The 22,593-nt window shown below is 36.6% G+C and overlaps 1 protein-coding gene across 3 annotated transcripts in view; it reads right to left on the reverse strand.

Moving 5' to 3' along the window:
• Positions 1 to 22,593, reverse strand: part of NBAS (NBAS subunit of NRZ tethering complex) — a 163,294-nt gene that overhangs the window by 136,628 nt on the left and 4,073 nt on the right. For all 3 annotated transcript variants that reach the window (XM_061989926.1, XM_061989927.1, XM_061989925.1), the window contains exons 2-12: positions 21,742 to 21,796; positions 21,126 to 21,162; positions 19,578 to 19,655; positions 18,462 to 18,509; positions 17,305 to 17,348; positions 16,783 to 16,916; positions 16,352 to 16,485; positions 16,133 to 16,231; positions 8,542 to 8,680; positions 7,669 to 7,734; positions 1,347 to 1,475 (exon numbers count right to left, since the gene is read on the reverse strand). In XM_061989926.1, the coding sequence (XP_061845910.1) occupies positions 1,347 to 1,475; positions 7,669 to 7,734; positions 8,542 to 8,680; positions 16,133 to 16,231; positions 16,352 to 16,485; positions 16,783 to 16,916; positions 17,305 to 17,348; positions 18,462 to 18,509; positions 19,578 to 19,655; positions 21,126 to 21,162; positions 21,742 to 21,796 (963 nt within the window). The remainder of the gene's footprint in view (positions 1 to 1,346; positions 1,476 to 7,668; positions 7,735 to 8,541; positions 8,681 to 16,132; positions 16,232 to 16,351; positions 16,486 to 16,782; positions 16,917 to 17,304; positions 17,349 to 18,461; positions 18,510 to 19,577; positions 19,656 to 21,125; positions 21,163 to 21,741; positions 21,797 to 22,593) is intronic.

Below are 22,593 nucleotides of genomic sequence, written 5' to 3' on the forward strand. Positions count from 1 at the left end.
AAGTAGATTATGCATCTCAGAGAACCAAACAATGTTTGGGTCAAGCAGAAGGTGATTTTCAAACTTAATTTTTTAGTAGAAAGAGAAGGATTTACTCATTGAAACTAAACATGAGACCACTGTAAATTAATGTAAGAAATATGTTTGGATGATAATTAAGTAGGAATCACACATATTATAAAAAATACCATTATACTATTTTCATCTATAAAAATCATTCTGAAAACAGTAAAATACTAAATGCTCCTTTGTATCCCCTTCACTAAATGATGAAGTCCTGAAAACTGCTTTAGAACACATATTCATTATCATTAAAACACAACAATTCACTATAAGCATCCTTGAGCAAAATCTTCATTCTCACAAAAATCTGAAGTGTACATTAAAGACAGATGACTAGACAGACATATATATATACACACATATGTACACACACACACACAGACACACCCCACTTTTGCCAATGCTGAAGCATAACTTTTTTTTGTTGGTTTTTAAAAGTATTTTCCTAAAGAAACTTGGAACTACATTTCTGTGGTGGGTTGACACCAGCTGGCAGCTAAGCATCACACAGTCACTTGCTCCTCCAGTGGGACATTGTAGGGAGAGCAAAAGCAAGCAGACTGATGCCTACCCAGCCTCCAAGCCGTGACTACCTATGCAAAACCTTCCCCTGCTCTATTTTAATGGCTGATCATGACATTATATGGCAAGGAATATCCTTTCTGTCAGTTGAGGTCAGCTGTCCAGGCTGTGTTCCTTCCCAGGTCATTGCACATCCCCAAACAATTCACTAGGGGACAACAATGAGCAACAGAGAAGGCCTTGTAGTTTTGCAGGCATTAGTGAGCAATAGCTAAAACATTAGTGTGTTATCCGGTCACAAAATCTAATACTGTACAGGGTGCTGTGAGGAAAATGAACTCGATCCCTGTCAGATCCAGAAAAGTTTCACAGTCAATATAGTCTAACTAAGTCTGACTACTTATCTATAAGAACTAAAACTTAAGCTACATAACACCACACCTATGTTTCCAAGTCAGTATCTTGTAGTCTGGTCAAAAAGATAACAGTGTATGAGTGATATTCAGGATGGTAACATAACATTTCACAAAGATTTTTCCTGAAAATGTTCCTTTAATCTCAGAGTCATCATGATACCCAAAGGAAGATAGCCTCCGTCATTTTGTCCTCTTGGTCATTACAGGAACCTGTGCCTATATGTAATGTCAAGGAAGCGTTTTGTTGGGGATCTTATAATACCTACTCAATAAAGTGGGGCAAAAGACACCTCCAGAGAACTAACATATGTACTGCACATTTCTAAACATCAATATCCTTCTTACCTGATCAATTTGGTCCCATTCTCCTTGTTGTCTGAGAGATGGAATAGACCATATCGTCAGTTTTCCTGAGAAATGAATGGCTGCCAGAAGAGTTCCATCAGGAGAAAGATTCATCTTGAAAACTCCATCCTGTCAAACATTATGCCAAAGTAAAAAAACCCAAACAAATAAACAACAGAAAAAATCATGCCACACACATCAAGAGATATCCCCCAAAAAAATCCTCAAAACACAATTTTTTTTTTTTAAAGAAAAAAAAAATCTGTAACTTCCCATCTTGAAAATTTAATGTGCTTTAAATTAAAAAAAAAAACCCTATGTTAGTGTGGCATGGAAGATTAAAAACAATTTAAGAATGTAAACCTCTGTATCCCATTGTTATACAGTCAATAAAATCAAGAAGTGTGGGATTCCTGTGTCACTATAGACAGCAAAGCAGAGCTACTTGAAGGGAAAACTACAGGTTGTTCTCTGTTCAGAGGAAAACATTCAGCATCCTCAGTTTTCTACAACCCTGCCTCTCAAGTTCACCCAAGGACGATTGTCACCAAAATACAGCTCACTACAGCTTCTCCTCCCTGGGAGCCAACTTTTGAATGGGCATTATTACAACATTTTAAAAAATAAAATAGGAAAAAAAGGAGGGGGATACAAGACGTACAGAGATTAAGAGATAACAGAGGAGAAGATTGTTCATTTCAAGACATTGAATCACAATTTAAGAATCTCTTGGGTAACAACAGACTGAGCAGCAATATGGTGAACGTCAGATTTGGTCCACACAGATAGAATTATTTATTTAACATCTGTAAGTAAACTTCATCAAGGCTACAAAAACTCTCCTGGATTAAGTTTCCCTTCAGTTCTACATATCTTTATAGCCAAAACATACTTCAAACAAAATATTTCCTTACGGATTCATAAACACACACAGTTACAACTGGATCCATACACTGTTTCCACAAGACAACAGTCTCCAAATACATAGTCAAATTTCGAAGTGAAACTTTGTGACACTGGTAATGCATAAAAGCTTCTGAAAATACAATTTGTATTTATTCCCCCCACTCCCAACACAACTTCTATATCTTCAGAAAGGTTCTCAGAGTCAAGTCTTTACTGAAAGTCAGAAGGCTGTAGCTTAACCAAAATTATATTGTTTATAAAGCCATCCTGTCTTAGCAGGGAAAACGAGGCAGGACAGGGAATGCAATGACAAGTGTCACTTAGCACTTCGCATTGTATTGAGATGCAAAAGGCTTATCACCCTGAGGAAGTACCAAACCATACGTGATCCTCCTGCATCCATCCAGGGAAACCTGTGTGTGTGAGTAAGCCCCTGTGTTGCCTTTACACCAATGCACAAAGCCTGGGGAATATAAGCAGGAGGAATTAGAAATATGGGTGCAGATGGGAGGCTACGACCTCATTGTGGTCACAGAGACATGGTGGGACAGCTTTCATGACTGGTGCATAGCCATGGAGGGCTATGTATTGTTCAGGAAAGACAGGCTGACAAGGCAAGGAGGTGGAGTTGCTCTCTATGTGAGGCAGCAATTCGTGCGCATTGAACTCTGCCTGAGTGGGGATGAGGGACAGGTTGACTGCTTGTGAGTGAAAATTAAGGGGCAGGGTAAGGTAGCTGATACTGTTGTAGGAGTTTGCTACAGGACACCTAACCAGGAAGAGGAAGTAGATGAGGCCTTCTACAAACAGCTCAGAGCTGAAAAGTACTTGTCACAGATGACTGAGGAACCAACAAAGAGGTTCTGGTTGGGGATGTGAAGGTTGGAGGCAACCTTGGCAGCAATGACCATGAGATGATAGAGTTCAAGATCCTGTGTGGAAAAGGCTAGGCACCAAGCAGGATTCTGACCCTGGATTTCGGGTGAGCTGACTTTTTGCTTCTTCAAAGATCTGCTTTGAGGGATCTCATGGGATAGGATCCTAGATGGTAGAAGTGCCCAAGCGAGCTGGTTGATCTTCAAGCACCACTTGCTCCAAGCCCAGGATTAGTGTGTCCCCACATGGAGGAAAGCTGGCAAAGGAGGCAAGAAGCCTCCACAGATGAGCAAAGATCTGCTGGGACAACTCAGGGAGAAAGCAGACATCTATGAGAGGTGGAAACAGGGGCCTGATTTCTTGGGAAGAGTATAGGAACATTGCCAGAGCATGCAGGGGTGCAACCAGGAAGAAAAGCCCTTTCACAATTATAGCTAGAAAGGAAAGTTAAGGAAAACAAGAAGGGTTTTTTCAGGTACATCAGAAGCAAAAGGAAGATTGGGGAGAATGTGGGCCCGCTGCTGAACAGAGGGTGCCTCGGTGACTGAGGATGCAGAGAAGGCTGGATACCTTCTTTGCTTCAGTCTTTACAGCCAAGGCCAGCCCTTGAGAAGCCCAGTCCAGCAAGGATAGCAGGATGGGCTGGAGAGCAGAGGACTTGTCCTGGGTGGAAGAGGAAGTAGTTAAAGACTTGTTGCCCAAGCTTAAGACTCAATGAGTGTCAATGAGTACTGATGGGATGCATCAAAGAGTGCTGAGGGAGCTGGCTGATGTGATTGCTAAGTCGCTCTCTATCATTTTTGAACAATGATGGAGGACAGGGGAAGTGCCTCAGACTGGACAAAGGCCAATGTCACTCCAGTCTTCAAGAATGGCAGGAAGGACGACCCAGGAAACTACAGGCCGGTCAGCCTCACCTCCATCCCTGGAAAGGCGATGGAACAACTCATCCTGAATGTTACCGCTGAACATATGAAGGTAAAGGTGGTTGTCAGCGGGAGTCAACAGGGATTCACCAAGGGGAAATCCTGTTTGATCAACCTGATAGCCTTCTATGAGTGCATAACTGACTGGCTAGATGAGGGGAGAGCAGCAGATGTCATCTATCTTGACTTCAGCAAAGCTTTTGACACTGTCTCCCATAACGTCCTCATCAGAAAGCTCAGGCAGTGTGGCTTGGATGAGTGGACAGTGAGGTAGATTGAGAGCTGACTGAATGACGGAACCCAGAGGGTGGTGATCAATGGCACAGAATCGAGCTGGAGGCCTGTGGCCAGTGGGGTTCCAGTCTTGTTCAACATCTGGGGCCAGTCTTGTTCAACATCTTCATCAACGACCTGGATGAGGGGACAGAGTATACCCTCAGCAAATTGGCTGATGAGACCAAACTGGGAGGATTGGTTGATTCCCCAGAAGGCTGTGTTGCCACTCAGCAGCACCTCGACCAGCTTGAGACGTGAGTAGAGAGAAACACATGAGGTTCAACAAGGACAAGCACAGACTCTGGGAAGGAATAATCCCATGCACTAGTACAGGCTGGGGATTGACCTGCTCGAGAGCAGTTATGCAGACAGACCCGCAAGTCCTGGTTGACAATAAACTGAATATGAGCCAGTAATATGCCCTCATGGCCAAGAAGGCCAATGGCATCCTGAGATGCATCAAGAAGAGTGTGGTCAGCAGGTCAAGGGAGGTTCTGCTCCCCCTCTACTCTGCCTTCATGAGGCCTCATCTGGAGTTCTGTGTCCAGTTCTGGGCTCCCCAGCTCAAGAGGGACAGAGAATTTCTGGAGAGAGTCCAGTGCAGGGCCACCAAGATGATCAGGGGACTGGAGCATCTTCCTTATAAGGAAAGGTTGCAGCAATTGGGACTTTTTTAGTCTAGAGAAGAGGAGAGTGTGGGGGGATCTCATTAATATTTACAAGTATATAAATCATAGATGTCGGGAGGTTGGAGCATCCCTTTTTTCTATTGTGTCTGGCAACAGAACAAGAGGTAATGGGATGAAGCTGGAACACAAAAAGTTCCATTTAAACATAAGAAAAAACTGTTTCACTATGAGAGTGACAGAGCATTGGAACAGGCTGCCCAGGGAGGGTGTGGAGTCTCCTTCCTTGCAGGTCCTCAAGACCCACCTGGACGTGTTCCTGTGTAACTTGATCTAGATGGACTTGCTTCTGCATTAGACTAGATGATCTCTGAATGTCTCTTCCAGCCCCTACCATTCCATGATTCTATTATAAAATCCCATTTTGTTAACACAGTTTGCTTTTAAGAACTTCCTAATAAAGATACATCGTTTTTAAGTCAGTGCCTCTGCTCTTGGGAACTACCCCAACAGAAATAAGTAAAGAAAAGTTACTAGATGTCCATACAATTAAAAAGTTTTAACATAATTTCTATGGCACATTAGTGGTAGGTATCATCTGAAGATAACAGTATTCTTTTTCACTATGTTTGTTTGGATTTGGGGGAGGAGTATTATTTTATTTCTTAGACTTTTAAGTTCTAGCTATGTCACAAAACAATGACAATAAAATCATCTGCTCACTGTTGTACAGTTATTTGCAGCTATTGAGAGCACTGCTTAAATCCAAGCTTAAAATTTTTTAAAACCAGTTTCAAATTATGCATATTAGAAAAATTTCATGAGTAATCTCTCATCATATTCTTAAGCAATTAGATCACTGCAATCTCTACTATAGTCTGCCATGAAACTGCACATGCCTATTAATGTCAATTCTGTCTTTACAAATGACCTTGCATGCACAGAGGGCAAAGATTGTTAAAGCACTTAAAAAAAAAATAGCTAAAATATATAACCCACTCAGATACACGATCAGTAGTATACATCACAGATCTTAAAAAGAGCTAAATGTTTACTCACTAGTCAGTAATAATTCTCTTGCTGCTGGTTAGCCATTAATATATTCAAATTTAGCATCTAAGCATTGTTATCTAGAGAGAATAATCAATTCTTTGGCAAAATAGGCAATGCTGGTTCAGTAAACGGCTTCTCAACTTAATGGAACTGTAGAATAAGATCCTGAAAACCTCCAGAGATTGGCACTTTACATTTAAATGTCCTTTAAACTAGCAACCCTAAGAATCAAATCCCAATATAGCTAGTTCTAATATAGAAGTTCTCTAGTTGCCTGTCATATCTTAACACCGTTGACAATCTCTCACTAAGGATATAAACTATACCTCATATTTAAATAATCTGAAATCAGATTAAAACATTCTAGGATGAATAACAGTCTCTGATTTTCTTTGTAAATTTAGTACTACCAAGTGCAATGAAGTTGAAGTTCAGTACACTCAATACTAGCCTTCCCGTAAAAGTTTACTTCAGTCTTCTCTTTATATTTTCACTGAAGGAAATAAAATCTCTCCCCATTCCACCCTTGAGAAATATTCAGAAAGATAAGTTTTTCCCTTCCCATAAAGCATGCAATTTCTTTTTTTAACCAGTCACCTAAACATCCCAAAAATGTATTCATTTCAGAAGCCCATATAACTTGAGACCAGCTATTTTTCCTCTCAGAAGGACACAGCGAGTGCGGTAGACAGATTCTTTACTGTTATTTCCTTGTAAAGCAAAAGAAGGGGAAAAAATATTTTATATGGATTTTTTTACAAGAAGGGAAAGATAAGATAAAAAAAATGAATCAAACAAAGGCTGCACAAAACTAGTAGCCAAGAGATAGGAGAAAGTGGTGCAGTACTGCAAAGGTACTCTCTAGGCATGTGGAAGACAGCCACAAGCACTATGTACAGCACCTTACAAATACAGAAAGCACACACCTACACATCAGCATGACACTTCACTCATTCAGGGCAGAGGAGAATATAAGACTCATACCCAGAGGCTGTTAAGAAGCAGCTGATTCTGAACATCAGTTTCACTAGGTTCACAAGTGTCCTAGTAGTTTGACCCATAATAAACCTTTGAAACTAGTCTGTGTATCTGCCCTACTTAAGCCATGAATCATTAGTTTAACGTACTCCTTTCTTTCCCAAATTATATGAACAGTTTGGTCTGTGGAGTGAGGGGTTTTTTGTTTGTTTTCCAGTGAGAGTGTAGTAGAGCAGAAGGCTGGGGTTTGTTCCTGTTATTTCTCTCTTGGGTATATAGTTGAGAAACATCATCACAATCTAGTCTCCTCTGGTAGAATACATAACACACCTAACATGCTATGATCATTACATTCATTAACAAATAAATAGGTGTGTTTACCTTCCTTTTTGATTAAGAGTTTACTTTTAATATTGAACCCTAGACCTGTTCCTGTCGGTATGTTGAAAACTCAAGAGTCAAGCTTCAGCAGATGAACTAATTGGATTTTTAAAAAAATAAAATAAATGGTAAGCTACTGCATTTAACACTAGGAGTGTATTAGTTTTTATGAGTTTCATAGAAACATTAATGACTAAGTTGCATAAATTAAAAACTACTTTTAATCAGTCTCTCGGCTAGTCATGAACAGACTATTATGTTCATAAAACACAATTCTGAGGTAGATATAGACCACAATACCTGTTCTGTTCCCCGTCTACCGGAAAACTTTAAATTCATAATCCTTAATAATCCTCTTCTCTGTGCCTGTAAAAAATACAAACACATCGTACAGTGAAAGACAATCACATACAATGTTTTATGCACCAAAACCTATGTCATATCTGAAGTACTGAAACAACTCTACGGAGTGATTCTGTGTGATTCTTTAAACTTCCATAAGACTGCCTACTTGAAAATAATGCAAGGATACTAAAATGCAGTTAAGGTAACTTTGCCTATTTTATAAGCTATGTATCATGCCACAGAAAAGCATTTCCATTTTCAGTAAAATTAATGGTTTGCTTTTATACTAAGCAATACCTATATGAGAGTAAATATTGGAATTTATTCTAGCATACCATAAATTAATTTTAGTATATGCACCTGGTAGTTGTTACGAAACTAAATATTTTCTTCTATGAGAAGGAAAAGAAATTATGAGTCAGACTTCAACTGTACCATTTATTTCAGGTGTGCTGCCTTTGTTATTAAGTGCAAATAACAAAAAATACCTGACTTTTTTTTTTTTTTCCAAAGATAGGTAATATATCCTGGTAAAGAACTCAGGACTTTGTATACTTACACACTACTTATTGTTGTTGTTTTTTTTGGGTTGTTCAGGTTGTTTTTTTAAAAACTACAAGTGATAATAAAGAACTTAAAAGTTCAAACTGCCCTACAGAAAAAAAAAATCAAGGAGGGAAGAGATAAGCTACGATGCAAACTCCTCATAAATTACAAAATAGCAAAACATTGCATTACATCTGTCTTGCAAAAGAGATTCAGATTCAACTTCCAGTTAATTAATTCTGCCAGTGACAATATTCATCCAGTAAAATAAGGAATACTTACCGTTCTAATGTCATCTTCATAACTAGTCACCTGTTTGTAATGGGGAGAGCCGGACAAAACTCTCCATGCAGATATCCCACAACCAGTTGCTTTAGATACTCCATCTTCATCTGTTTCACAGCCTCCTACGAGAAGAAGTCTGTAAAATACATAAAGGCATATTATGGCTTCATATGTTGACACAAATTTGTTTTTTTTAATTGTTTTCAGTCAGAGTTATAGCAGTTTGCTTGTAGAAAAAAAATAGATTAATTATACTAAGATACCCAACAGTCCCAATAAGCTTTGCCTGTGAATAAAATACCCTGAAGTTTGAAGCTACTTAAATGTTACGTGAGTAACACTTGTTATTTGTGGCATTTATCCCTACTCATTCTCATCTCTAGCTTTTCAAGACATAATTCCCAACATTTAAAACAAAGCATGTCTGGCTACACAGTTTCTCCCCTACCCTCTAAGAAAGATAACAATTACAGTTTAAGCTTATGAAAAGTTCTGTTCATTCTGCATAAGCATTAGTTTTCCATTTATTCAGATGCAGTACAAAAGCTGCTTCTCTTTTATTAATAAAGCCCCTCGATCAATTATAAATTTGCATGGACTAATTCCATTACACACAGTAGATTATACTTTAAAAAATTGAAAGGACTCTTACAAAATTATTACTGACTACTACTAAAATATATTAAAAATATTTTCCATTGAAACCCTTTCATCTTAATAACAAGCAGTTTTACATTTAAATGACTACTTTTGAGAGCAGATGTCTAAATTTGGAAGCATCATTTCAGTGAACAATCCATAAACCTAAAGTATCTACAAAAAAAAGGCAGAGACTGGAAAAACTAGAAGTTTGGCTCTGAGAACAATCCTGTATAGGTTTTTGAAGCCTGCATTACTCTTGAAATGTTCTACCACCTAGTGGCTGATGGTCATACAGCTCTCTGCTCTGACTTGAGTGTGTTTCAAAACATTTCCTCCAACAGTCAGCTAAAAGAAAAAAAAAAAACAAACCAAACCAAACCAAACTCTTCCAGGTTTAAATCTCTTCAAGATGTCAGTAAAAGTTATTTGACATTCCCAGGTCTCATGCCATTCACAAACATTATGTAAGATGATTTATATCATGGATGTTAACAGTCTTTAAGGTTCTCAGTTTTAGCTATTTTGAGGCATAGAGCTACCCAAGACATCAAAGCAGAAATCACTTCGCCATTTTCGTCAGAAACAGCAATAAGGGACTCTTAGTCTAACATCATAATTAAATGGGAAATGGGTAATTCTGCATTGTCAGAAAGTTAAGTACAGCACAGCTAAGAGTAATTACTTCTCCCTTAAGGAGATGCTATTTAACTTGAGAATTTGTAAAGTTTGTGGCTGAGCACCCATGACAGTGGTTTCTTGCTGTAGAACACCAAGAAGAAACCATGTTATCATTTAATGAACAAGCATATTCCTATCAGAGTTAAGGAAAATGACCATGAATAGCACATCATATTTCAAATTCCTTAAAACTGGTAACCCAAATAGCACGTGGAAGCAAACACATTTCTTGAGTAATTAACATATATCTTCTGTAGCAACAACATAAGAAAAGACATAAAATAGCAGACATAAAATTCACCTATCGTGTTTTTCCTATAGATACTTAGCAAATTAACTGGGTTATGAAGAAGTCAACAATTAGCAAAATACCGTACTAGAAAACCAGTGACAGAACTCCACCACAGACAGATCAGCAAGGGAGGACTGTACTTCAGTGTTATTTAGATTGAAGAAGAAACGTCACCATTAATACTACTTGTTAAACAGAGAATACTACTGTTGCTCAGTGAGCACAGCAATCCCAGTGTTAAATCACCAAAGCACTCCTACAGAACATGTCTCTTCTGTACAAGTGGTAAAATAAGACTGCATTAAGCCCTTCATACAACAAACTTTAGATCCTAACTGAATCTAAGTTGCTTTACACTTCAGCAGTTCCCAGTCAACATCAACTGTTTCGTTTTGATACTGGTTGTTCATTCAGGTCAATTGGTCAGATAATTCTCAAATAAATATTTAGATAGGAACTCAAATAAAAAATACTACTAAGGTTATTTTGTTCTGCAAGTCATACTAAGCATGAGCTCCATTTGAGGATGTCTCTGGTACCAGGACAGCTAAAGACTACAGATGTTGGTTAAGAAGTATAATGTAAAGGCAGACATTGAAAATCAGAATATTTAAGCAATACCATACTCAAGCAACTGAGAAAATCTCAAACAACTATCAGGACAACATCACAAGATTAATTTCACTCAACTTTGAAGCATCAACAAATACTAGAAATTACTTGAACAGTTTGTTACTCTTTCATGAAGTAACTTTTAACACAGAAATGCCTGGAGAGAAGATCAGTCCTCCAGGAACTGGGCAAACAGTAACACATGAGAGACAACCACCAATGAACAAGACAGTTCTCAGAAATACACAACTTATTTTAAGATCAGATTTTCTGCTACTGACTATGGGAGGAAGGGCAATTGGGAAGAGAAAAACCTTAAATGTCATACATAATTAGTGTTAATAAATTTCTTTGTTTTCCTTTTGTGTATTTTTATTTTCCTTCTACCTAATGTTTCTGTTCTGCAACTTTCCCCTGCCTAGTAAAAGCCTGAAACTGCCACTGACTAAAGATTTGGCCCCAGCTCGCACAAAAGTCATCTTTTAGACATGCTACATAGCTCTTCCAAGGAACTGCAGGTAAAAACAAGGAAGTAACAAGTTTTGAAATATCTTGCAGCACATACCAGTACCAAACAAACTTTCAGCAAAGACATAATATGTCACATGAAACTCCTGGTAACAGTTAAAGTAAGTATCTTGCTCCAAGATCTATCTACCCTGTTGGACATGATGCAGTTTATTCTTGACTAGCTAAAATGGACATTAATATGTTATGGTACTCACATCAGAGCACACAGTCTAATATCAGTGATCATAAAATCACATCTTAAAACTCTGAAAGATTTTTGGCAAGGTCAATCTTTACATATAAAATGATATATTTTCCAAATTATTTTTTCATTACAGAAAATAAGTCTTACATGTATCTCTTTGATAGTTTGTCCATTTTAAGAAAAGAAGAGTAAACAATAACTCAATGAAATTGCTACAACACAACTGTCAATTCCTAATAACCAAGAGACAGCAGACATAATCTCCTGAAAGATTACTTTTATCTACTGTCTTTTCCATCCATAGGCAGTTACATTATTGTGTAAGCTCCAGTTTCCATTGGAATATGCCACTGAATTAAAAATTTCAATAGCAGCAGTGACTAGAACACAATTACAATTGACCACACTATGGCAGTGGTAACTAGAAGACAAATGGTAGCACAAAGACCAAGAGAAGAATTGTCAATAACTGTGACAGAAGTAGCTCGAAAACTGCCTGAATGAGCTCTTAAAAACTCCATAAAGATAAATCTTTTCAAAGAAATTTTGGAAAAACTGTCACATACAGTGCATCATATTTATAATTCAGAAGTATCTTTTAGGATAAATGCAACTCAGTGACAGCTGTAATGAAGATGCGATATCAGTTTAGACACACAAAGCACATAACCTCAAGACAAAAAGCCTTTTCCCAAGACTGCAGAGAAATCCATCTTGGCTGCATGTACTTAAAATTTTAAAAAGCTTTTCAGAGAGCAAAATGCAACAACAGGGTCAGAAACTATTAAGATGAGTAACACAACTGGTATCAAAAGAAAATGAAAGGTACTCCCGAGAGCCTCAAAGATCTGGCCTTGTTTACCAATTATTTTTTCAGGTCTAGACAGGAGATGACTCCAAAATAACAAGTTGACAGGTAAACTGGAAACAGCCACTTGAGAGGTTTTCCTGTTTATTGGTTTTTGGGGGGGTTTTTAAGTTAGTCTCAATCTGAACAAGAAGATTTCAGTCCAACAACTTCTGTCCCAATAATATGAAAAATTACTTGTCCTGGCCAAACACCTGGATTCTTAAATCACACCACATCAGTTTGTTTTATGCCACTCCAGATGGGTCACAAAGCAATACCAACTTCAATATATGACATGTAATATTGACAGTCACTGGAAGAGAACGTTTTGTCCATCACAGTGTTACAGACATCAAGGTCAATGCAACATCCTTTAGCACTAAAATGTTAAAATCTTAAATAATTTTTATTTTTGTCTAATGTCTTCTACACAGAGCACAGCTAGCATGCAGTTTGTTGGGCACTTTCTGGATCCTCTTGATCTTCTAGATAATTCTGGTATAATTCCTGGGAAGTCTTTGAGGAACTTCAAGAAGACTGCCATTGCCAGAAAGAGATAGCTGTTCCTGATCAAAGGAGTGCTTTGAGATTTTGTTCCATCTGAATCCCAATTAGTAAGGGTCAACAATCCCAGAAAAAGATCTATGCAAGTGCAAGGCGTAGAGCATAGCCAACAGACACAGCAGTTTGCAAAAAGGAGTGCCAGCAACTCTCTCTGTACATGTTCTCATTAAATGTGGCAAGGCTCAGACCTCAGCACCCACTAATCCAGCAGCTATGCAGGTCTTGGACTGGAGGGACATGGCTCCAAGCAATCCACTCTACTTGAACCTGCTGTGAGAAGGAATGGATTAGATGGTCTGCAGAGTTGTCTTCAGTCCCAAAAAAAAAAAAAAAAAAAAAAAGCTGCCCCTGCAATTCCTTTAAGTGTACTCTATTTCAAGGGTTTCTACAAAGCTGGGCTTGAGATAACTCTAATGTCATACTGATCTCAGGAACAGAAAGTTCAGATGAGGCATCCAAGAGCTTGAGGCTTCTATGCAAATCTTCACTCATCTCTTTTGGTATGATAAGAAAACTCCAATTGAATCTAAAACTCTTTATCTCCTACAGTCACCACAAATTTCAGGCTCTAATACTAGACATTTTCTGTAGCAATTGCAGATAACCCTGAAGTAGGACTTTCAGCTCCAGATTAAGTTACGCAAAATAACTTGGTGTTGAACCTTCCATTAGAGCCTACAGAGAGCTCATACTGAAGCAGACATGTAAGCTTTGTCAACTTAAGTGCACCATAAATTCCAATCATAGATGAAGGCTGGATCACTTGAGAACACCAACAGTAGACACCTAAATTAAGGTGTATAACACTTTTCAACAGCAGTAAAACTCATTATTAGACTTTTTCCCAAAGCTATTGCTTCCAGTTTCCCTACAGATGCAGATACATTCCCTACTGACATACTCTCTTTGCAGTTATCATACATCTAGTTGAAAAAATTAAGCGTATTAAGTTCTTAAGTGTTATTTTATTGCATTGTAATAGGTAATGAGCAAATAGATAGTAATATAGAGTGCAGTAAGTCAAGGCTTAAAAGCAATGGAGGTAAGACTGGTATAACTTCAGTATCTGAAGCACGATCTGCCAGAGATAAGTTTTATCTTAAGTGATCAAAGTTCATGTTACTGAAAACAAAAACTTGTAAGTGTTCATAGATATCCACCATTTTCTTTAATGTACTATTTAAGAAAATTTCCTCCCTTCAATAACACTGGGGTCTTTTGTTTTGGATAAGAAGACAATTTCAGCAAGACACTCTCCTCATTAATTTAGAGTTCTCTGATGTCAAATTTATTAGTTTTCTACTACAGAGTAAAAACAAAACAGAAAGGACTTCCCTACGTGAAGGGAAAAACATCGATTCTTTCTGCCTTCTAGTCAATTGAGCATTCTTTTAAGCATCAGTTTTTCAACTTTACTAAGTCAGCTGGCTGCACATAAATGATACTATCATCACCTGACTATTTTGATGGAATGAGTCTAAGTATTTCCTGATAAAAACAAGTAATTTCTCAATATGATGCCACACACATTACACAAACGTATTACTTCTGCAGCAGATATAACCACATCTTTTCATGTAAAGAAAGGGCATTTCTCTTCCTAGAAAATGTAGAATATAGACACACAAAAAAGTCAACCATAAGTTTCCATAAAAAAGTCACTTAAATTACTAATATTCTGAATAAACAGTTCTAAGCACAAGAGTAGTACTGTCTCTTGCTCTTTTACTTCACACTAATATCAAGTTTTAAAAACTTTAGATTTCGTACAAACTTTAGATTTTGTACAAATAATACAAACTATTACTTCTTTTGGAGGTGGAAGCAAAGAAGAACAAAACTTGATATTTTTGCTTTTTTTCCCCTTCTTCTCCTCATTCAGATTGCCATGGCAGTAAGTTGATATTCGCACACACAAAGCGACATCCATGCTATTTGGCTGACAGCTACATCACAGTTGATTTTCTGACATCTTTTACTCAGAAACACATCAAAAAATGAAAAGCAAGCACATGCATCTATTATAACAATCACAGAAGTTATTTGACCATACTTCTAATATTAATCAATATTCTTTGCAACACTCACTTTTGTAATCCATCTACTTCCTAATATTAGGATCAGAAAATACATCTTTGGAAAAAAGTGTCAAAAACTACTAACCCCGATCAAAGGTCTGATCAAAGGAAAGAATGAGTAAGTTCTGTTGTCTAGTCAGATAGTGCTACCAAAGCTCCATAACCTACACCTATTATCTCAAAACTCTCAATTTCGTACACCAAGTATAAATTATGTGGAATTATTAGATATTAACTAAGTAAAAAGAAGAAATAATACTCAAAATTAATCTCTCAAAGTAATACCTAGAAGAATACTACTTGTTATTAACATATCTCAGGGAAAAAAAGGATTATAAAACATCTCTCCTAACAATGAAGAACAAGAACAAGATTCTAAACAGCGCGTTTCTTCCGCCAAGAAATCAAGTATAATTTCTATTTAAAACAATATAGTGATATAACAGTGATGTTGCCAGATTCAATTCTTCTAATAGACGAATAATACCTAGAAGAACGTTTAGTCCCTACAATTCAATAGATATATAAGTTGCTGAGTTCATCTTGCTATAAACAGGTAGGTATTAAAAAGGTAATTTTAAACAATTGGCTAGCCAGGATCTGTTCTAGCTACATCTTATTCAAAAGCAGTCAGTCAATTAGTGAATCTTTCAAGTTTGCTATCTGCACCCAAAACATCACTAATAGGGAAAATGCATCACAAGATAAATAAATGCCAAAGCCTGGCAGTTCCAGTCAGGACACTACGGAACATGGGCTGGTTAACAAGTCAAATCCACAGGCTTGGAGGGGAGGGTGGGGAAGGGGAGAATGACACATAAAACAAACGAAACCCAAAAAAACCCACCAAAAAACTCCACAGATCAGTCTTTACCCTATCAAATTTAGAAATGCCTGACACTGCAAAACATGCTGCTCATGCAAGGTACTCAAACAGTAAAGGACATAACTCGATTTTCAGTATTCCATTAGTAAAGTGACATCACCAACTACATCTTCTTTTATATGTGCAATGATACATGACTTGTTATTACTGTTTCATTAAATATCAATAGATTTGTTTACCTCCTCCTTCTTACTCAACACACTTCAGTGTTTATCTTCCACTTTGGTTCACAGTTTCCCTATTACTGGCAAGAAGAAAACAAAAAATTTACCTGTGACCTGGATGATAAACGACCGTGGTTACTCCATGGGCATAATGGCTGCTAAAGCTGAAACTATGACTTTCTTGAAAGCTTTGATTTGTTCCAACACTAAAAACGGGGAGGGGGAACAAAGCATACATTATTTCAAATTTATTTTCTTTAAAGACTAGAAAGAACTCCTTTGAAGTTCACTATGCCTTCCCAAAGCAAGTCAAAATTTATGCTTACCTAACAAGGTAACTTCTCAGTTCTCCACGATAATTAACAACAAGCAGTTCGGCTGACCATTGGGCACTTGCTTTGTATTCTAGAAAGATCAATCCAGCAATAGCGTAACTCAGATCTCCTGGAAAACTTGCTGTCTTTACCCAAAAATGAGGACAGAAATTGAGACAGAGAAAGGAGATGTAAGAAAAGAAAAAAGGCTTTGTTACTGAAAGAACTATGAAGCTAAATTTAGTACATTGTATAAACATGAATTAAAAATATGAGGTTTAAAGACATGATACTTAAAATAAATTAACACTTAAATACATAAAAGAATGTCCAATTGGATGGAAGGAAGAAAGAACATACGTTCTCCTTTCATGTAGGCCAGTCCTCTGTTTTGTATTTGTACTATTCTACTAAATTCATATTTAACCTAAGAGAGCACTTACCGGTGAAATGACCAAAAGCTCACTGCCCATCAGGTCAAACAATCTCACTGTTCCAGTGCTTTCTGCATAAGCAAGTAATGTACAATCATGACTCCAGGCCACTCGCCTCCACTGAGGATTAGGATCCTTTGGCACTATGAAAAAAAGAAGAAAACTAAATATAATTCCTTACACAGAACAAACAAAAATATTAACTGCAATTAAAAATGCAGGGTGCTACTATCATTACAAGCTTATCTTCAAGAAGAAAAAAAAAAAACCCAAAAAAGAACCCCCTCCCCCCCTCTATTAATTTTAACTATCATTTCATTTTAGGTTTTATATGTTAATCATCATAAAAAAGGAGGAGGTAGGAAGGGTAATGGAGCTAATCACAAAGCATAATTATTACGAGATTCTTCCCAATGCTTTTAAGAAGTTACAACATTATGTTTAAAGTAAATTGACACCACGACTTAGCAATGCATGAGCAACAAAAATGATGACACTAAGTAATGATGTAAATGTTGCCATCTTGTATACCTTGGCATTTTCCAACTATGGATCCAAAGTCATCTTTTGCAGACCTATAGAAAAAGATTTATATAGATTTAAATAAGAAAAAAAAAATACTACTCAATTTTCCTTAATAAACAGAACACTATAAAATACTCCAAGTGTATAATTCAAAGGCCTGCATATATTTAAATACCTCTTCAGAAAAAAGACAGAAAATAGTCTTCATCCTTAGGCAGCTATGGAAACTAAAAAGAGTATTTTAGAAACCCTCTTATCAATACATATATACTAATATTCCTCATTTAGTAGTAATGCTGTTCAAAGTAGCATAATAGCATTTCAAAACTTCAGCATATAACTTCAGAAAAAAAACTTAGTATTCTCCAGGTTTACAATTTTAGAAGCAATGCAAGAATATAGTTACATTAATACAGCTGAAACACAAGATTTATTTTATAGTCTATAAGCTGACATTTATGGTGTTCATACCACTTTTGACTGAACAATTTTCATATACTTGCTTCTTTTACATATAAATAGAAGGTCTGACCTTCTAGCAAATGGATTTTTGTGAAGCAAGTAAACACACTCAATCAAGATCCGATCTACAGCTAAATGTGTTCTTGAACTGGCAAAGGAGAACTTGTTAGAGAGCAAAAGAAAAAGGGAAAGCATCTGTCTCTGTGGCAATCCACGTTACTTGTAAAATAAGGTTAAGTATTACACATATCAGCTACTCTACACAGTGGCAGAACACTAGCTCCTTGCCCCATTTATCAGGGGAATATTTCTAAGGGGAACAGAAAGACAAAGTGTTGAAAGACCACGATTTGGGTTTAGTATTTAAAAATATCCTGATTTTCTTTCACATCTTAAAAAAGAGAGATACAGATACTTATATAAATTTATCTATAACATTCCTAATTGTGAGAGATTCTGGTGGGACTATTGTGGGTTTGTTTTGTTTTTTTTTTTTAATGGAGAATGGCCAAGAATGAGGAAGAAACAGACGACTTCTTTCTAAGTGATAATACATTTTAAGATTATTCCACAGATTACTTTCACAATATATATCATTTAAAAAAAGAGAAATATTTATAAGTATAGTTAGTAAATGACTAGACAAACAGTCTCAGAACTCCGTAACTGTAGTCATGAAGCAACAGACAACTCCAAGTTACCTGATTTCCACACATTGGTCTTGAACAACTGCCAACAATTTACCATTGCTGAAAGAAAAATACACGTGTGAAACTTCAAGTTCAGTCCTTACAGAATGTGCATCACAGCTCTAGGTGCTCTTCCGAGAGGTAAATTTTGTTTTCCATAATTCAATATAAATTTGACAATATCAATTTTAATTTTTTTAAAAAAACTATACTATAATAAGATCCCCTTCATATCACTGAAATATATCTGTCACACTTTACTAATAGCACTAAGAAAACAGAAACTTTGTCTAAAATCTTGCTGCAAGGGTGGTCAGAATCAGATGTTACTTATGGATAACTTTACTTAGCAGCAGTATCTAAAACTATGTATTGCTTTATCTGGAATAAACAACCATCATACTTGATCAAGTTGCATCATTTCCTTAGGAGCAGGTCTCCTGTCATTGTACCTAAAACACGACACTGCAACTGGCATGCAGTGCATCAAAAGGTGTCATCACTTCCTTTGAAAAATCACCATCTCTTAACAGTACAGAGCTCTCGCTGAACTATTGATTACATTCAGTGATAATACATAATTAACTAAAACATCCCATACTATCTTCATTTCATTAAACCTTTTTACTGTATATATTCATGCTTTTCTTTTACTAGCATCAGTGAGATGGCTTTTAATTACTGCAGAACAGCTGACTGTAGCCTTGAACACACAACAGCAGATAAATCTTCAGGGTATGCATTCACTTTCTACAAACTTCAAAATAAACAATTTATGCTACATATCCTCCCAAGTTATAGGTGTTTAACTAATCAAATTCAAGACTTGAGTTTGAAAACAACTGCACTGCAAGCCATTTTGTCTCAAAAGCCAGAACAATATTCAGATGTGAATGAAAGAAGTATTAAATAACAGGAAACAACATGAAAACTCCTAGATAGCAGGCTGACCTTTCTTTCCCAAGACTACCTGTGAAAGCCTCCAGTATTTTTCTTGATTCAAAAGAAAATATTGTAGTAAAGTCATCTTAAACTCAGCATGGTTAGTAATGGGGATGGTGGGAGGAGGAAAAGAAGCATGAATACATTCACTACTGACAAAAATGGAAAAGCGCATAAGCTGATTACCTTGCAAGTACTAGGTGCCAGTTGATCTGCTTACTAACTAGACGAATCAGTCTAGTGGGCAGAGAAAACTTTGCAGGGCTGAAATAACAAAAACATTTGGCTAAATCAGAACAATCACTTAACGAAAGCAGCACCCAAGATACACATGCCATACAACTTAGCTTCAAGGCAACCATCAATCACCTGGGAGGTTTAGCAACTGAACAGGAATAAAGACTGCATCCTGCCAGCAATGACAGCTAACAACATCTGTGCTTGCATTAACAAAACAAGACTACATACCAAGGAAATTGATTAGTTACCTATCACTCTATAGTCTGCTCAGTAGCCAGTTTTGGGCTTCCCCATTACAAGAAGAACACCAATAAACCGAAGGGCCACCAAGTTGGCCAGGAGACTGAAACACTTGCCCTACAAGGAGACAAGGGAATTGCAGAAGAGAAGGCTTCAGGGGGACCAACCAGAAGCTCTTTGATATATAGGAGGTGGAACTAAGATGGAACCACTGAGGTACATGGGAGGAGCACAAGGAACTGTGATCAATCCCTTGGTGGACTTGGCAGTGCTAGGTTAACAGTTGGATTTGATAATCTTAAAAGTTCATTTCCAAACTAAATGATTCTATGATTCCTAAACAGAGAAAGATCCATCTTCCTAAACACTTGTATTAATTACATAAAAATAGCAATTAGAATCAATTATAAAAGCTAGGAATCATATTTGAAATATGACTCCTGGAAGCAGGAAGAAAAGTGGAATTAATTCTGTTTGCAGTTGAATCCTTAATCCTTACAACTAGACTTATAGGAGGGTATAGAGATCATCAACACCACCCCTAAAAAAGAAAAAAAAGGGAAAACAGCCCTGCTTGCTGAATTCATAATATTGTTTCACAGGGAGACACATTAATGCCCTTTTCCACATATATCAAAAACAACAAAATATCTCTAAAAAGGGAGAACTGAAATTTTCAAGGCTGTCAGGTGTATCAAGTAATTAATATAACCATGGAGCTAAAGTTCTCCAAGAAAACTGTATTTACCACAACATGTTTCGAGACCATTTCAGTGCCTTTTGATTCAGAAGTTAAATTTATAAATGACATGAGTGTTGCTCAACTAGTTATCAAGCTTTTTGAATGACAGTTTATCAAGAAAAAAAAAATCCAAATTATTACTCTAAAGGAAGTAAATCCTGACATGTCATCATACAATAAATAAAAAACAGTTTCAGTTACAGTATCTCAGTTGGGAGTGGGGAGGGCAGGTACATAAGGTATGTGTTTGAGATAAATGATGTTTCAAGTGCAAGTTTACTTAGGCTTCTGATAAAAGTGAAAAGTCAAACTAGTATATACCAGCTCTTTTCTAGATAGGCTTCAGTTGCAGCCTTAAACTTCTTCGGTTGCTACTACTTAAACTTCTGAAAAGAGAATATTCTAAAACAAGTGTTCAGTTTTTTTGTCATTAAAAATAACTTTCCATCAAATCAAAAAGCTATAAAATATTATCAAAGAAAAAGATTATGCATTATTTTCATCAAACCTACCTGTACCAGAGATATCGGAGCAAAAACAATGCAGGGCCTACAACAGAAAAAAGAGGCAAAAATTACATCTCTCAGGTTTTAAAACACACTCCAGTTTGCTGCACACAGAATTTTATAAATTCTCACAAATGAAAATGATATTAAGAGAGATATCCTCTATCTTTGGCCAGTGAATTCTAATATTAGTGTAAACACAAAGAGCAGATAAAAAAAAAAAAATCCCAACGCATTTCTGGAAAGTCTAAGAGAATCAATATAAAAAAAATCAGAAAATAAAGCTGCCTTATAGAATTGTCTAGCTAGCATTCAGTTCAAAGCAAAAGCCGGTAGAAAAAACTCTCAACAACATTTTGCAAAACATAATAGAACTTCTAAGCTTCTCAGACACATAGTTTATTAGTTTGTCCCAATAAGCTAAGACTGACAAGAAGGCTCACATAAATTACATAGAACTAACAGCAATATTGATAAACAGAACACATCCTGCATCCTGAAAGCACATCCTGCACCCTTTTTCCATTACGCTAACCAGCCTAAAGTGAAGAAAATGTAAATTTCACAAGCAATCCACATATCATTCTTATGAGTCATGAACATAAGAACAAGTCATATTTACCAGTAATTGCTCTAGTGATGATAAATGATGCACCATGTTTTCTGTTGCCTCTCGGCTGCAAATACAACAATAATGGTCAAACACTATGTTATACATTTTAACTTAAATACAACATTCATACTTATATCCACTGATTAAATTTAAGATGCCTGGTAGTCTACAAGTTCCTTATGTATTTTCTGTTACTTGCAACTTCATATAGTGAGTAATTTAACTGCATCAACTAAAATAGGCTATTAAGCCAAATATTCTAAGTGCCAAGATGGAATACACAAAACATAAAAACAGATAGTCTATTGATTCAGCTTTGCCTTGATCTTTGGGTAGTAAAAAAAGACACTGACTTCTGATTATATTCTCCTGTAAGGCATTATAAATCATTCTTTCTATGCCAATGAATTTCAGATTGATCTGTAACATGCAGAAGTCAAAGCAATTGGTGTTCAATATATTATGCTAATATCTAACTGCTAAGCTACATAAAGACTGCTCATGAAAGTTTCAGAAATATGAAGAAAACCAACTCCTGAAGAAAAACTCTTCTTATGTCAATTTGGACTAGGTAACAGCCACTCAGATCACTGTCTCTACTTTATTCAGCCTCACACGGCCTTTCCAGTAGTCATGCTCTACTTAACGTGGAAGGAAACAACTACACTCACGATATAAATGAAAGTACTACCCAAATACAGAAAGAAGAAATACACAGCAACATAGGATACATATTCTTAGCTATAAGAAGAGGTAAAACTAGTTGCCAATCAGAAAATAGAATAAAAGGGATTTAACTGAGAAGACAAGAAACATAATCAGTAAGGAATCATGCCTATACTTTTCTAGTGGAAATATTAA

This window comes from Colius striatus, chromosome 2 (genome assembly GCF_028858725.1).
Source record: "Colius striatus isolate bColStr4 chromosome 2, bColStr4.1.hap1, whole genome shotgun sequence".
Lineage (NCBI taxonomy): Eukaryota > Metazoa > Chordata > Aves > Coliiformes > Coliidae > Colius > Colius striatus.